Here is an 18,750-nt window from a genome sequence, read left to right on the forward strand (position 1 = left end):
AGCACGAATATCTTTTTTATATAGTCTAAGTTAGGGGCTATGTAAAAAAGTTATTTTAATGTCTTCACTGACACAGGGTATAGAATATTGCAACTTTTGTATAAGAACTGAGCCGTTGCGGGTGAACTAAGGAAGTCAAATGTGTTAAAAGGGTATAATTTTAAAGAACTCCATCTAATATCTGTCATACTAAAAAATTATTTAATTACACTCAATACTTCAAAACTTATTCAAGAAAAACTGATCTCTACAGGCTTCGTTTAGGAGCTTGTATTTCCATAGGGGGGATCTGTAAGAAAAATGTTTATAGAAATTTGTCATATTATTTTGATGCATTATCTATGAAGCTGAAAGATTGCCCATATATATGTGTTATACACTTTGTATACCGTGTGTACAAGGTGTACATTAAACATACATCTAAAATTCAGAACGCTATTCCTATATCCCCTGACTATTCCAAGAATATTTGATTTTTTCATGATTTTTGAAAAGCGTCTCGGTTCCGAAGACACAGGGCGGGAAAATTTTCGAAAATAGCAACTTTTTATTACTAAATATTACATGTGAAGCTTCTACGAGAAGTGTTGAAAATTACCACCTCGAGTGAGTTAGTCATTGCGAAGTCCCCCTCGACCAATCTATTTCTTGAGAAACTCGCGTAATCGATTAAAAATTATTAGTATTAGTACCTGTATCTTCCGTCATCATGTCCAGTAAATTGTTTTTCACTTGTAGCATTCTTATCGTCAATGACTTTCTTGATCTTCCACTTCATTTTAATGTACCTGTTTCTGGAAGACGTTGATGAATTATTTCGGACGTTTTTAGAAAAAAAAGGTGGAAAATATGGAGTAATTGTAACTCAGTACGAAACAACCCTGGTGTTTTTTGGAGAAAGTTCGGCAGTCAATGAGGTACTTATTTGCAACAGTTCCTGCAGGATAAGAAGCTTTAAATGCAATATTTGGAAATAAAATTTTGCAATTGCGTGTCTCTGAAACAAAGAGGCTTTTCAAAAATTCATCATGAGGATATAAGCAAATATTTTATGTTGTAAAGATAAGACGAAGACAGCGATGTAATTCTTGTATGAAGACCATGGAGCTAGTGAAGAGTAAATAGTCACTAGTAACATCAGCTTATTTTTATTATTACACAAGAACTAGATTGTCCTTATCAACAATTTTCAGCATTCCAATGATCGTTAGATCAGGGCGGATTAGCTAGTTTACTAGAATTTCGTGATAGGTGAAGTGTCAGCAAAATAGTTACTACTAACACTACTATTTTTTAGTAAAGAAACCTACTAGAAAGTTCTTTATCAAATTTTATGCTTTAGGTGGCGCGATACTAAATAAGCTGTAGTTAAATTAAGCGTGCTTTCTTGCAATATTTTAGCCCTCCCAGGCCTGGTTAATAAACACTGCCAAGTTATGGTAATTAACTTAATGTCTGCACAGTTACTTTAACTCATGAATTTATGTGGCGACTACTGAACTGCAGGAGACCCGGTGATAGAAATTAATATTACTGTTTTTTTATTACTTTTTAGAGTAAGTTTTTCTTAAGCAATTTTAAATTTTATCTAAGTTATTACCGCTATAAACAAAATAGCGGGAGCATCGATGTGCAATTTGGATTTTTTGCCGAAGAACTACGGGATATCAACTCTATGAAATTCAAAGGTTTTAAGGTGGTCTTTAAAACTTTCGAGCTTCAAGAGAAGTCATTAAGCGTGTGGAATTTTGGATCCAGAAGTCTGGAAACATTAAACAGGCGAGTTGGATGTGACAATAGCATTGTTTTGTTTACGCTGCAGTAATTAATGGTAAACGAAGAGCTTATGCAATCGTTACTAGTATAGTTTTGTTACTGCATTTCAGATGCTTTTGAAATAGTTCAGCTTTAAACATAAAAGAAGTGAAAACAATGTTAAGCTCCTATATGAAATAAAGCAACGCCACTTGTTATCGGGCTATATTTTGTGTCTCTATTTACGTGTCATTTTTTCGAACCATCCAATTTGCCAATTTGCAAGGCATGGCCCTATTTTCGAGGGAGATGGGCGGAAAAAATCATTTCGCTCTTCGTGTTTTGCGTTTTTTCATTTCTCGTTTTCCGGGACCAAAAACGGCCAAATTTGATACATTACTTTGCTGAAATTATTTATAAAGAAATCGTTTTTAATTACTGCGCAGTAACATTCCGCACGGAGGCGTGAGAAAATTGGCTTATTTTTTAATCTTTTTATTGACGAATCAATTTCGTTAATGAATATAAAGGCACACGTGGTGTGGGCATCCTAAAACCACATTTGAAAATAAATTTACCGTATGTGGTGCACACTTGACTTTTTGAAGCATGCATAAATTTATTGGCTGAATTCAGCGGAGTCAACAGGTTCTGCAACTGCTGGAATTTCTGCGTGAGTAGGAGCTGACGTTAATTTTGCTCATTATTTCCAACAATGGCCACACTTTTGCATAACTGTTACCTCAGCTGAATATGCCCGTTTTGGGTTAAATATCGCACAGGGGATGGAATATTGGGCCACTCCTTGTCCGTTATTATGGTACAAATAGCCCATAATGATACAATAGTACCATGTTTGGAATATTCGTGCATTTTTATTTTCGGATTTTTCCCCATAAAAAACGAAGCCATTTCATATATCCAAAACTGAGTCACGACGGTGTAAACCGTTCTTTGTCTTGATGTTAAATCCAATTATACGTAGATGATGAAAGTGCAAGAAAGTTTAAGGTTTTAAGTGTCCTTATCTCTGAAAATATCGAACAATGTATGTTTAACAGAAAATACTTCAAATTGCCCATCGAACTCAGAAATTGCATACGAAACAAAAAAAATAGCTAGAAAGTTTATTCTGCTATCTTAGGTTTTGCTTCTTTATCTTAAATCCTGTTTTCTTAATGCAGACGACAGTTCAAATTGCTTCAGGCCCATAAAAATTATATGCCACAAACTATATACATACATAAGAAAAACGTACTGGTTGGTTCGAGTTATATTCTTTACTCACCATTGTTATTAGTTTCAGTCCGTTCATTTCAGGTCATTTCAATCGAAAAGGTACAAATTATAACGTGCACTCTAAAATCCACAATGACATTTGATCACACCAGAGAGCTCGAAAAATAGATATGTTATTTCCTTTGTATATGGGATACATATGAAATATGCCTAAGCGTGGTCCATAATCCTGATGGATCCCATAGAGTATGACATAATTGACGCTAGCGAGAGCATTCGAAAGTACCTCATCGGAACAATCAGGATATTGATTATAATCCAAGGGATATAGTACGTGTATCGTATTTGGACATTTAATTAGAAGCCTTCTTTATTAATAAACATCTTGTTGAGAAGAAATGAAACATGTAGGGTATACCTGAATACGTGAAGATAGGTTGTTCAAGTTTATGGTTTACAAATTCTCTACATATTTTAGCTTTTTTTTTAAATTAAACAACTGCACTGAAGTCATATATCAGTTGGTATTGAGAGCTTTTTTTGAGTAGCGAAATAAGCTGAACACTCAGCAAGCACGGAAGCAACGTGGGTGGAACGATCCACATCTGATATAAATTCGTTTTTATTATTATTCCCGTTGAGTTTATTTTGAATTATTAAAATGATTTTACAAACAAACAATTTTTTTATTTAATTTTTACACAAAGACGTTGAATGGAAAATGATATGCGTTATCGGATGTACTTACCTGGAACGTTCATGTTCCTCCGTGTAAATTCCTGCTATAAAATATAAAATTGCCTAAAAACTTTACCGTTATATAACATTTTTTGTAAACTACATATTTTATGTGTTTTCCTTGAGTTTTCATCACAAAATTTATCACTAGTATATCTATAGCTTCAATTTGGTGATCTGAAGGCCTAATACTCGTAAATGGCAATATCGCTAACTCTATTTCAACTAGTCATGCAGAGTCGGACTTTCCTCAATAGACTCTTGATTAATATTCACCTGACGGGGTAAAAATATTAAACTTCCCATTTATTGGACTTCCCTTAAAACCGTAGAAGAGAATTTTCACAAAAATTTACGTGTTGAACATAAATAAAATTTCAACATCTAATATTTCACGAAGCTTTTATTACCTTTTTCATAAATTTGCAAAGCGTGACAACATCATAAATGGAGCCAGCTGAGGGAAAATTCGTACGGGCATAACTGTTTTACGACCCCCGTATTTCGTGCTAGAATAAGAACTTTCCCCCAAAAATGACTTTTTAATTTTAGTTAACAATTATTTAGCTTGTTACTCCACATACTTTCATTACTTCGTGTACACTTCTTGAAATTTTCCGACATAAACAAAGTTTACTAAATGTGAGTTCCTGGATAGTTACACTCACTAAAGCACTAAACTAATAAGAACAAATTCAGTATAAATATCTACTCATCGCGATTGCAACAAATTTGATCTTTAGCATAGTATGGTGTTAGTCCGTCGTTTTTAGTGTTCCATCAAAAATAAGTACAATAAATATGAAATAAATAACAAAATCACAAAATTGAAATTCGAAAACCAATCTGCTTTGCGGTCATTCGATGGCCAATGATTCCAACCAAGTGTCACAGATACAGAGAGAATGAAATTGATATGAAATCACAAAATATAGCAAATAACTGGAACGATTAAGAAAAGGGTTAGATTTAGATTTGAAAGATGAGTGAAAGTCAAGATATGAAACACATGGATAAAAAACTTGTCCATATTGGGACAGAATGACTATAAAATAACTCACTGTAAGTATGCTCCTTCAGTGCTATTTTCGAACTAAATTTGTATGATTAAATTACCTTTTGTTCTATTTTTTTTTTATTTTCATCAATAAAATGGCCACAAAACAGGTTTGTTTGCAAATTCGCGTCATCCCAATAATGAATGACAACCAGTGGGATGTGGTCAAAGCAGATTTACTGGAAAATATCCATTTTGTAATTGTATTAATTACTTCATATTCATTGTAGCTACTTCTGTGTAAATGTTAAAAATTCGAAAATTGAACTATTCCGCAGAAATATTTCATTTGATGTTCATCTACTCGATTTAAAATAAAAGCGATTTCTTTTGTCAAAACTAGTTTCTCATGCTCATAATTTGAAAATAGTGGATTTGGGGTCATTTGGCGCTATTTCAAAATAACGTTAAGCTAATTCATGTTATGCATCACACGGAAGCGGAAGTCGTCATTAATGTGATCCTCCTGCTAAGCAGGGATCATCTGGCTTACACAGATATTTTAATTGACAATTGAATAAAAGTAAAAATTTGAAAAACATTAAATTGATATATACAGAAATAATTTGGGAGGTTACATAGCAATTTTCTAGGATGAATAAAAATTCCACTTAACTACCTCGATAAATTACCTCGTGCTACGAAATCCCACATGATCTGTAATTTATCGAACTAATTTTCCAACAGGATACATGAATCGGCATAAGAACTGTCAATAGAGCTCGTGACTATATCACTAAGTTTCCCATTAAAATTGATTGATGCAAACACAAATTTAGAGCAGCCCCATGAAATTTATTTACATAAAACACATAGGGAAAATTTCCGGAAAAATATCGTAATTTTAAAGGGAAATAATTATCCACGTAGCACTTTTACGATCCCCCTTATTTTTAGCTAAAAAATCAATTCAAAAACGGCTCATTAAGTATAAATAAATAGATTATCACTTTTATTCAAATATCGCCATATAAGCATAGTTTGCACAGTGTGAATATCCGTATCCTCGTAAATAAAATTTTCAAGTCAAAATGCATTTCTTTGCACGAATTTAGGGTACCCTAAATCTCCAACATTTGTATCCCCCAAAGTCTTTCCCAACAACTTACTTAAACCTTTCTGGTTTATAGTTTTGTCGACTTTGAAGTTGTGCAGGCGAGATCTAGAAACTTTACGAGTGAAGAAACTTACCAAACTTCAAAAACGTCAGTAAGGGAAAATTTGCAGAGTGCAATTAGACCTAATTTTACTAATTAGGGCTAACATGGTGGACTTGAAGATGCACGACAATTAGTTTCTAAAGCTTGATAAAAGCTCTTCTACCTGCCTACTTCTTTTCATCCTAATAAATACAAAGAGCATTATTAACACAGGTGCAGACTTGATAACAACTTCTAGGAAACTTCTTAAGGGTATTAAGGACGCGTAGGTTGGGTAAAGAGACAGTATTTAAAACTAGCTCAAGTTTAATTGGACTGTTGTAGTTGTTTTAACCAGTTCTCCTTCCTTAGGAACACAATGGAGAATTTTAGTGGAAATCCTCATTTTTAGCCTTGTGAAAGTCTGGTTAGATTTACGACTCTGTATACACCAACATCTCATTAAGTCAGAATCGCCACGTGTAGTTCAGGTGAAATCTTTCAAGCACTTCTCGTATAAACGATGTTCAGAATCGATATTTGACATAAATTAACAATATAAAAAATCGTCATATAAAATCGTGAAGCATTATAACTAAACTAGTGAAGCCAAAATAGTAATAATGTTATGTTATTGAATATTAGAAATATTCCCTACTAAATTTAAGGTAGTTGTTAATTTAGCAGCACCCTATTCATATAAAAAAAAATATAATTCAATTTACATATAAAATAGGAAATAAGATAAGTAGCACCCTGATGCAAGATTACATTTTACACGTATGTGCAGCTGATTACCTATTATGGGGTAATATTCTATAACATGTGATAGAAGTTCTTTCTTCAATCAATTTTAGGCTGAGAATGGGTAGTTTCTGATATAGTATTAGAGAAACATTAATTTTTGATAGCACGGAAATATTATTAACGTGAGGAAATCGATATCCCCTCTCAGGACTCGTACAGACACAAACATTTCATTAAAAATGAAGTATAATTTACAAAGCAATTATTACATTGTTTAAATTGGGATTGAGGTATGCATTTGGGAGTATTTTAATGAATAGTGAATTTCTAATAATTTAACCATAAATGTAACTGTCTATCATACTTCATTAATTATTGAAAACGGATTTCATTACACATGAATTGGGAATAATACATCCCTTTCCTCCTTCCTGGAAAATTTGTAATCACATTGTTTCGTTGCCCTGTAGACTAAGTCGATATTTAAAAGCCTTGTTATAGAAAATAGGCATCCTATAAATTATGTGGTTACATCAATGAGTTTAAGATAAATATAACCTTTAACATCCCTCTAAGTCAATACTACAACATATATGTAAGTGTGTATTATGTATCTATAATAAATGTATAAAATAAATTACTCGTGGGCGGTAATTTCCAACTAAAATAGGTATTATACAGGGTTTAACATATCATTATGGAGATATTTTGGAGAGCAACAGTAATTTATAAAATTATAAAAAAATCTTAATACAGCCGTGATTAAAAATATATTATTTTCGATTTACAAAATGGTAAATTAAAAAAATATCACAACACGAGAACATTTTCAACAGTTTTTATAATTTGTTTACATTTAGAATTATTTTAATTTTAAGAAATTTGATTAAATATTAGTAATTACTTCAGACAGTTGATAATTGAGCAGGATGACTTGGTTTTTCCTTACTTTCTCTACATTCTTAATTAGCACCAATAAATATTTTTGCAAATTCTAAGAAGACAGTGAGAGACTCGAAAATGCTGTAACACATCAAAAATCTAAAGAAGTGAAGAAGATATTTAAAATTGGTATCGAAATTCATAGAGAGTATTCCAAAAAAAGATATAAAGCATAAAATAGTACATGATCTAAAAAACCATAACACTCTGTATGTAGCTACTAAAAATTTTAACATTTTATTGTAGAAGATTTTAATGGAAATAGGCAGTGGTGTAGCAAATTTCAAAAATGTAACTCGGAGCATACTTCAGAAAAACGCAAAATATAAGAAAAAATATAAAAGTTTTCCATTTACTGCATTGGCATTAATTTTAATGGTGGCCGTAAAAAATATTCTTTACAAAAATATTAACAATTTAACGTTGTAAAATGAGTGCTGAATTAACATCAGATCTAAGTGTATTAATAATTAAAATAACAAGGATATTTTAGGAAAATTACCCTCTAGAAAAATGTTTTTGAAGGAAAATCAGTGTTACACAGAAATTAATTTATTAAAATAATGGTAATTCCTTTTATTAATTTATTTATTTGAATAATATTCACCTTGAAACTATATGCTTTCCGATAATGAGTTTAATGGAAATGTTATATTACATTTAAAACCGTTTTACGTTTAACACTGAAATTTGCCTGCAAAAAACAATGATATAGTTTAGTCGAGTACAAAATAAGCTACTAATACAAATTAGTGTTGTTACCTCATATTTGATGGTAAAGTCTCAATATAGGGTACTTCTACTAAAGATAATTTGAATTTAGTGAATACACAACTAGTGGTCTGCTGAGCTACTGAAGATACTTTAAAAATCTAACTGTACGAATGCAAAAAACGTCAACCACAGCAATTAGATTTGTACGCCAATGAGCTTTCTTAATCGACTAAACCTATGTACAATTTGTAATTATCAAACCAGTACTCTAGCAAAATAGGATAAAGAACAACGGTAAAGGAAGGTATGTGGGATGTTAAAAAATTTACATATGTGGAAAAAATCTACTCCGGAAATAAGGCATATACGATGGCGAATGCACAGTCAATGCTTAGTTTAAAAAGGTTTAAAGCTTTTTTTGGGTAACGGGATATAGGTTTTTCTTCTTGTTCAATATCATTGTTCTTAATTATTTTCCAAAAACTATAAGATCTGTCTAATTTCAATGTCTCCACATTTTTTTTGGCTTGTAAAAAATTATACAACGAGATGGGTAATAATACTAAATTTCCCAAGGGGCATAAAAAATGTTCAAATCCAATTCAAATATTTAATGGAACGAACCATTGAATGTAATAATTATTCACTAATCTCTATAAATACATCAACATATAAACAATATTGAAAATATGCTTGTAATTTATTGAAGAGTTTAACGATTACGGTTTATTCCTACTATGCACACAACCGAAATTTATGAAATGATATTTTCGTGATAAATAAATGATAAAATTCCATAATGCTGGCGAATTGATTTTTGATAAATAATATGTCATTCTAAATGTCCGAATAAACATTTTAATTTGGGAAAGCTAAAAATTATTTATGGAATCAGTTAGAAAGTACCAAATTTTGTGTAACCAGTGGGATTCTGCGGTACGAGTGCAGTAAAGTCTTGCGATATGATACTAGTTATATAAAATGACACACCATGAAGAACAAACTAAAAAAACATGCAGAAGTTTGCAGGTTTTCGAATTACACTCCGTATTTGTAGAAGTAAAGTAATTATTATTGCTACTGTCTAATTTGTTAACTGAGTTAGAATATTCTCTTCTATATCCGAATTCTATTTTGAAAACGTGTTATTTGTTCTATAGAAAACTGGAAATGATATTCTCAATGTAGATATCACAGGAAGAGACAGAATCAATATTCCTCTTGATGATTTATACTTTCTTTCTATCCTTTAAAAGAAAGAAAATATTTATTTTGTATTAAAACATTTTTTGCGAACGCCGTAAGAAAACGAAATAATGAACTCCTAATGTACTTTTCCATATATTGCTTCCACAGTTCATACCATCACGCACTAAGAAAATCTTTATTATCTCCTACTGAATACTTCCTTATAAGAACGAATTTAATTTCCAGAAGCCCAGGCTGAGATCCAGGGATCTCCGGAACTGTATATAAGAGCAGGCTCCCTCTTGAAGTTAATTTGCACTCTGAGACATTCTACAGAACCTCCAGCTTTCGTCTTCTGGTACCATGAACAGAGGATGATCAACTACAACCCTGGTGTTTCAGTCAAAGAAGGAAGAAGCTCCAGCATTCTCCATTTACAAGACGCTGAGAAAAGCCACAATGGAAATTACACGTGTAGTCCTAGCAATGCTGTTCCGGCTTCCATTAATGTGCATGTTTTAAATGCAACAGCAGGTGAGTGTTCGCTTCCACAGGTCGTGAATTGATTGTATATTTCAATGAAACTGTATAAAACGAATCCGAATAGCTGAATAAATGTACACATTACCGAAAAGGAACATTCAGGGTTTCGAAAGCCATTAATGCCGGGATCAATTAACGTAAAAGCAAAGGCACATTTTAACCCTTACAATATGGAGTCATTATGTCGAAGTGAAAGGTCAGACCTCCACATTGACAATAAAATCTTTATATGTTGAAACCGAGGGCGTGAAAATTAAAGTCGTTAACAATTTATTGGACTGAGTGTAGGTCGTTTTCAGAAGGAAACATTTGAATTAATGAGGTGAGTTTCCAGATTATTTTCAACTTGAAAAGTTGAGAAGTTGTGGAAGTTCGATGTCACCATAAGAAATTACTTTAGAAAGTTGTTTAAAAATAAATTTGTTTTCCGTCATTGATTACATGAATTATTGAATTAGTGGACTAGAGAATATATAAACTTAAAGGTGATTGGTGATAATTTCTCTTGATTAGTTGATGGAAAGTTCATCAATAAAAAGTGAAAGTCCATTTATGACCGATTTGTCATTATCATTACTAACGAGAAACTTTAATTACTTTCTCTCGGGAAAGTCAACGGTATGCTTCAACTTACAGCTTGTGTCACATTTCCAATTATTCTTCCTTCGTGTCCCTTAAGGGTGAATCTGTCGACATTTCACTCTTTATCGCATTTTGTACAGGCTTTCTAGAAAATTTATGAGATTTGTATTTCTTATCTGGTGTTGAAAAACAGTCATTAATAATTCGATTTGTGTATTCTTTCTGCTAACAATTTTTCCAGTTACCTTATAGTCTAGTCATGATCAGCACCTTTACGATTATAGAAAATTAATTTCTCAGTTCTCTATCCATTTCTTCACACTTTCATTCAAATACAATTGCTAAACATGTACTTGTTTTATAATATAATTATACATTTTTTTAATATTCATTATTTATTCGCCTCAAACATTTTCCATGGTATTAAAAATTCTCAAGATTAGATGGAAAAATCAATTCCTTTTTTTAACAACTTTAATCAGATTTAGACTCTGTTGGTAGGGTCTCCTAGATAGTGACAAGTAGATATCTCTTGACTATCACATAACCAAAAATAACCAATTAATTCTTTTGTCGATAACACCTTTTCATGTAAAATTTTGTCGTAAATTTTTCAGTGCTTTTGTATGTTTTGAATAAGCTTTACTTCCATTTGGGAACTACTTCCCTCACATCCATTTCTTTACCTAGACTTCTTGCTTCTTATACAGGGTTAAAAAAAAGTTTAAAATATTTTAAAGAGATAATATTGTAGTATGGACCAAAATAAATAAAAAAGCTTTAGTAAGCATAGATCCACAAAGTAACGGCTTTAGAGATATAGAAAGATGTTCTTTTTTGAATAATTTATTTGTAATTATTTATTATTTATTTTTTATGGATAAATAAACAAAGAAAGCTTTTAGCAAACACCAAAAACAAAGTTACATAAGATCTACTTTTAGAGTTCTATTTCGAAGCAGACCTGACGTCTTCGTCTGAAGGGTATTCGAATTCTTACTAAAACTTCCTCATTGATGCAGATTTGTTGGCATTTTTAATTTATTCATAGCTACAGTTTCTCGAGACTATCTACCGGAGTATCACAGACTAATCTTTTCAAACATAAAAAAGAAGAAATATAAAGAGTTTAAATCAGATGATCCTGCAGGCCATAATGCGAGTTGGCCCCTTTCTACGCTTTTACGTGGAAAAGTATGGTGCAACTACACTTCAACGGCAGTCGAAAAATGAGATGGAGTACCATCATGCTGGAACCACATTTGTTGCGTTTGTTCTAAATGAATATCATCTAAAAGATAACCTGTTGTATTCTGCAGAAAGGTGAGATAAGCAGCGTCTGTTAATGGATTTTGTGAAACAACAGGATCTAGAAAGCCATAACCCACAATACCTATCTAAATGTATACTGAAATATGTGCCTGATACCCAGATTCCATTAGATTATGGGGATTTTTGTCAGCGTGTTGTGAAAATTAACAACTTCATTACGTGTGAACCGGGCCTCATCTGTAAACCTGCTTGACGATCACGTGGATTTAAGGCCTGTGCTCATTGTACATGGTAGGAATAAAGCAGCTATTAGTGGAGAATTCTCCAAAACAAGTGGAGCACTAATTTCCATCGCGGTTGATGTTCCCCGTAACCTCGTTCCCGGACCATGCTCTCTCCGTGCTAGAATTTCTGCTTCTGCTCTAGGGAATAGAGCAGACACCGGCCTTGATCTTCTAGATAAATAGCACTGTTTGCTCAATGAAACGGTATCACACAGTCTTTAGTGAATTATTCCTAACACATAACATGAAGGAATCTGGAAATTTGGATAATCTTTAGTATCAAGATGTCGCGTTTCGGCGACAATGCAATTAGCACCACCTTACACGAAATTCATGTCGGTTAATTCTACTTTAGGCTAAACAGCGATAACAAGCGAAAACTTGTGCATTGACAATAATCAAACACTTAATGTTTATACCAGGATGAGACGGTGTAAATTTTTGCAAAATAAAAAAAGAGGTTAAAAGGAATAACTTTCATTTGTTTATATACAGTGTGACCCACTTAAGAGCGGGACACCCCTGTAAAATTTTTATTTGTGGTTCGATTTTGATCATTTTTTTATATGTTGTAGGGCATCAAAAACTCTATTTTGTGACAAGTTCTTGTTACGCTCGCTTAAAATCTAAGGTCTACTTTGCCCCTTTCTCATGACGAAATTTTAAGAAAAGACATTAGGGAATTTTTTATTTTAAATTTAGCTTCAGTAATAACTTTAGAATTATTCAAAATGGCTGTATTTCAAATTTCGTTAAAAAATGTTTATCCATAAAAAAGTTATAGAACAATCAAATTTTATTTAATTTAAATTAATTAATGATTCAATGTGAAAAAAAAATTGTAACGAAAAGAGATTTAATTCATTTTAAAAAACACTTGCTTCGATTAAGCTACCATTCAACTGGATACATTTCTCGTATCTTCTTCTAGTATTACTCATTACTTTTCTGAGAGATAAGGGAGTAATTTCTTCACAGGCGCGTCTCAACCTTATGCATAGTTCTTCTCTATTTCTGGGGCGGTTTTTATATACTTTTTGCCCAAGAGTACCCCACAAAAAGAAATCTAAAGGGGTCAGGTCCGGTGATCTGGGTGGCCATTGTATTAATGGACTATTCCGTCCGATCCATTGATTGGGAAAGTTTGTATTTAGCCACTGCCGAACAATTTTCGCGTTATGTATAGGACTTCCATCAAGTTGAAAGTACATGTTACTTGTGTATAATAGTGGAAGATTGTCAATCGCATTGGATAATTCATTTCTCAATAGTTCTAAAAAACTTGCAGAATTCATATTGCCCTCAAGAAAAAATGGACCGATAAGTTTGTCATAGATTATTCCACACCAAACATTTACTTTTTGGGAATATTGACTTTTGCAGTTGATAATCCAGCGTGGATTTTCATGAGACCAAAATCTACAATTCTGTGAAGAAACTATCCCGTTAGTAGTAAATGTAGCTTCGTCACTAAATAGAATACATTTTAGAAAATTGTTGTTATCTTGATACTCCCCTTGCACCCACAAACAAAATTCCAATCTTCTGTTCTTGTCTCCTTCCTCCAAAGTATGCAGAAATTTTGGTTTAAATGGCTTAATTTTATTCTTTTTCAGGCATCGACGAATGTTTTCCCTCGGTACATTTAAATCTAAACTTGCTATTCTTAATGTAGCATGTGGGTTATTAGTAAAATAATTTAAAATTGCAATTTCTGTATCACCTTCATTTCTATTTCCAGGACGGTTGTTTTTTAACAAATATCTATCAACGGCTCCAGTTTCATTAAATGTACGATTTATTCGATTCACTGTACTTTTAGTAATCGGACGTCGATTAGGATATCTTGTGTTAAATATTCTAGTCACTTCCCTTACACTTCTGTCATTGTCACCAGAAAGACGCACTATTTCAATTTTTTCCCTTAAAGTTAATTGATTATTCATATCTGAACTTTTTCTTCAATCAAAAACAGTTAAATTTTCTTCTAAACCACCAAGAACTGGTTTATTTATTTACAAAAAGACAATTGCATTGTATTTAATGACAAGGATAAAACAAGTGACTTAACTATGTTTATTGGATCCGTACTCAGCCAACTTGACCAAAAATTATTACATCCAGATGGTTCAATAAATTTAAAATTGGATTGCTCTACAACTTTTTTATGGATAAACATTTTTTAACGAAATTTGAAATACAGCCATTTTGAATAATTCTAAAGTTATTACTGAAGCTAAATTTAAAATAAAAAATTCCCTAATGTCTTTTCTTAAAATTTCGTCATGAGAAAGGGGCAAAGTAGACCTTAGATTTTAAGCGAGCGTAACAAGAACTTGTCACAAAATAGAGTTTTTGATGCCCTACAACATATAAAAAAATGATCAAAATCGAACAACAAATAAAAATTTTACAGGGGTGTCCCGCTCTTAAGTGGGTCACACTGTATATTAAATAAGTAATAAATAATTGCAAATAAATATTAAAAAAAAACCTTCCACATTTCTGAAACAGCTACTTGCGGAGCCATGTTTACTAAGATTTTTTTATTTCCTTTGGTCCATACTATTACACCTTCAAATATATTATACTCTTTTTTCAACACCTTTTATATCGCCTTCTCTTTTAAGAAATGGGATGGTGCCTCCCCTCTTTTAGTAGTAAGAAAGTAATTTCCATAAGTAACGTGTTTGTAGCCATTTTACCTTTGACTATTGGGTCGCTCTCCACTTTCTCCCTCCTTCAGTTAGTATCCATGGTCGAGACAAAAACGCTGTTTATAATATAATATCGCATGAAAAGTTCAAGCATTTCCTTGCTTTTTCCATGAATAATAAATGAGATTCCTGAAACCCATAGTCGGACATCCATGGACATCCATAGTTGATGACCGAGTGATGTCCAGCACTTATTATGCACTGATTATTGATAGATGATGCGACATCTTTGCATGCCTTTTCGCATAGCTCAGCCGTTCTTTAGACTTTAATTTATGTCATAGTTATGTTAATAAGTATTGTCCTGTGACCATTGGATATTCCAATTCTGGCAGCACGCCTTCGTGCAGACCATTTCCGCTTTCTATGGATGAACGGGCCAGGTGGTATCCACAACCGATTGAAAGTACACGCAAATAGATATCGGAGGACACCTCAAGAAGAATCATGTCCGTATAATATTCTTCTGTTAACGCGGTCAAATTCGGTAAATGTTTACGGAGTCGGTGTTGGTCGTCTTGAAAGCGAAGGCTGTGGAGACGTTCGTTAATGATAAAAGATGAAATTTTCATACTATAATATTGCATTGTGAGTATTTAGAAATGGCCAGTCGTGGGCAATCTATAGATTGTCGTGGGTACGGTGCTTTGCAGAAGTTAATAAAAGACACAAACTTAAAAGTGCAGGTGCAGCTCAGGAGAGTTCGTTCAAAAGCAAGACTTGCGGCCCCTGAGAAAACGGCTGACTAAGTACGTGGAATCTTAATGCCTAGGAATTATTTAGTCAAAAACGTAGACACTGTGGAAAAATTGTTTAAAGTTTATAAAATTAGTTGCAAATAAATCTCACGGTTTTAGCATTCATGGAAATACATATATAAATTGACCTCGGCCCAATATCAAGCACGTGGTCCCATTTTGATGCATTAGAAAACCTAAAATTACAGTTTCGCTCAAATAACACCAACGAAAACAATATTGTTCCTACACCATTATGAGTTATGAATAGGTTTTTACACACAGCTAATGGTCAATTATTTTCACATGAGCTAATGGTTTATGGAATATTTATAGTGGTATTTAAATAGCGCAGAAACGTCAATAAACAATATTGTAATCTACAGCATATGGCCGTACACTCGCTTTATGTGCTTGATTAAAAAGTAAAAAAGTGCGGTTTCGAGATTTTAAATTGGGAAAATTTTGTATGACAAAAGCGACAATATTAGTTCAGCCTTTTAAACAGAAACGATGAGATTGACGACAGTTTGCAGTGGGGTCGATTTTTATTCGAATATAAATAATAAATAATAATCGAAGTTCGAAACGAAAACTTCATTTCGCACAATCAATTATGGCTCATTTGAGTCATAAATGAAAAATTGTTAATGTGGAAGGGTATGATAAGCTAATTTCTGCCACGCTACACCAAATTAAATATGTATTCTCTCCCTCTAAAACCTCATTTAAATTAAATTTACATTATTTTAATTACACAAACAAATGCCCGGCAGTCTTTTCATTGTCCTGACACATACGCTCAATTTCAATTTTGATTCCCCTCACACATAGAGTTATGTATTTAATAATAATCCCACCCTTTTCAGTGCTCGGTTTCATTATAATTTCTAATTTCAATTTCGTTTATGTAACGTTTTCTGGCAAAATATTTTCGCAACGGATTTTATTTACATGTTATAAATATTAAAGAATGCCGTCGCGCCGTTGAGATTGGCCCTTTCGGATTTGTTTCGGTGAATCTTTATTTGCAGGAATAATATTGGCTGTTTATTATCACAGCAAAGAGACGGGGTGAAAAACTGGGAAAACCTGATGCTCTGTGGTATAAAAAATATATCGGTGATGAATTATTGATAAGCCCTGTTTATTCTTTCCTTTTGGCGGGACGTAACGTGATTGAGATGTACAAAGTTGGAATTTAAGCAGCACAACATGAAACAATCTTTTAAGTTAAAAATTGATGATGACTTCATAATTTACATTCGTCTTTAAGCTGAAGAACTCAATAAATTCTACCTCGTCTGAGGTAATACGGGTAATATATTCCGTCGCTAAAAGTGATACTTTCCCTACACTACAAACCGGAAATATCCGGCAATAAATGAAGCTGCTAAAGCTGTTAAACCTAATAGTTTTCGGCAGCTCTCAGTGGGAGCTTTCTATTCGGATTAGCTGGTACATTTTTGGTCTAATGTTAGAACCATTTAATAAATGATTTCTCGCATCGCAAACGATGTGAGTGCCATTAGGCTGTGCATTCGGATAATGACGCCATTTCCAAGGGACAGATCGGCATAGCAGAATTTTTAGTAATCGCAGTTATTTCACCATTGACTGGTACTAAGCCGTGGTGCGAATTAGAATCACAAACTTGGCTTAATTCGGGCAAGTTCTGCGTTCTGGTTAACTCAAACGTTTAATTAGTGCATGTCGATATTAAAGCAGACCCGACCACCCTCCGAAGCCTTATCTTATGGAAGCCTAAGTAAATCTTCTATACCCAATTTGCTGAAAACAGCAACAGTTTGCTAATAAATCTGCCCGTTGGTACAATCTCTATGTACGGTTGGGAAGGTGGAGGGAGGTGGGAGAGGGGGAGGTCTAAAGCTTTGTTAGCCTAATTGATTAACAAAAGGCTTAAGCAAGTTACTTGTATTTTACGTCAAGGGTCAAGTTAATCCTTGCTGTGAGATTATAGCTGCAGTCCTCGTTTAGTTGCCGCTTATCTTGACAGAACGCCCAACGAAGGGTAAAATAATATATGAGTATATACGGAATTCAGTTGTTTACCAATCTGGTTTAGTAAATATGATGACCTGAGTTTGGTTAGAGAATATGTTGCTTTAATCAGTTATGATTTATATCACATAGCCTCAAACTTGTTGCTTCCCTTATAGTTATTTTATTTAATCTTTCAAATCAACAATTACGTGCCTAATTAGGATTTATCATTCCGATTTTCAAACAGGTTATGATTTGTCCAATATTACCGTTTAGAATTTCAAAATCTGCAACTTATTTACATGTTCCAAATTTATATTTTGTGGTAGGTGTGAGTAAACGAGTCAAAGATAATATCAATAAAATTTCAATTCGATGTGAAATAAATCAGTAAATAATATGTTCCAATAGTTGAAATAATGGCTTCGATCATTTTCGTCGATGAAATGAGCGTTTCACATATAAGATTGCTACTTGTAGTACATATTTGTGGAATCGATATAAAAGGTTTCAGAACGCATGATTTAATGAATAAGAGTTAGAGGACATCCCAAATGAGAGCGAACCATATTTTCTAGAAGAAAACTACTTCAATTACGCAGTTCTTTCTTTGTAAATTTTCTTGTATATATGTAATATTGCCGGTAGCTCGAATGTTTAAATGGCTCGTATAAACTAGCAAATTATGAATATTGTGGACTCATGACTCTTCATTAGGGAGTTCCTAGACTGTAGAAATCAAAACTTTCAGATTTTCGTTTCAATTATAATAACAGTTTTTTAAGTCAAGTCAAATCCAAAGATGTCTAGACCTATGCTAATCCACAAACTTGTTTGCATTTTATAATTAACGAAACGTGAATGAAATAATAAAATTCGAGAATTTTTTTGCTTAAAAAACAAAGGTTTGAAAGAATTGTTATCCGGGAACCAACTCACATGCATTGTTCTTTGAATTACAACTTCATTCATGAATTTATAAATTGTCTACGTAGCCCATAAAAATGAATATACGTGTATAATGGTCAAGATTTCAGTATCAAAAATAAAAACGTATAAAATCTTTTGTATGGCGGTAGTACTAATAGTAAT

The 18,750-nt window shown here is 32.8% G+C and overlaps 1 protein-coding gene across 2 annotated transcripts in view; it reads left to right on the forward strand.

The window, feature by feature from the left end:
* Positions 1-18,750, forward strand: part of LOC136339797 (neuronal growth regulator 1-like) — a 73,726-nt gene that overhangs the window by 40,832 nt on the left and 14,144 nt on the right. For both annotated transcript variants that reach the window (XM_066283291.1, XM_066283292.1), the window contains one exon: positions 9,766-10,053. In XM_066283291.1, coding sequence (XP_066139388.1) covers positions 9,766-10,053 — 288 coding nt within the window. The remainder of the gene's footprint in view (positions 1-9,765; positions 10,054-18,750) is intronic.

Source organism: Euwallacea fornicatus, chromosome 6, assembly GCF_040115645.1.
Source record: "Euwallacea fornicatus isolate EFF26 chromosome 6, ASM4011564v1, whole genome shotgun sequence".
NCBI classification, from domain to species: domain Eukaryota; kingdom Metazoa; phylum Arthropoda; class Insecta; order Coleoptera; family Curculionidae; genus Euwallacea; species Euwallacea fornicatus.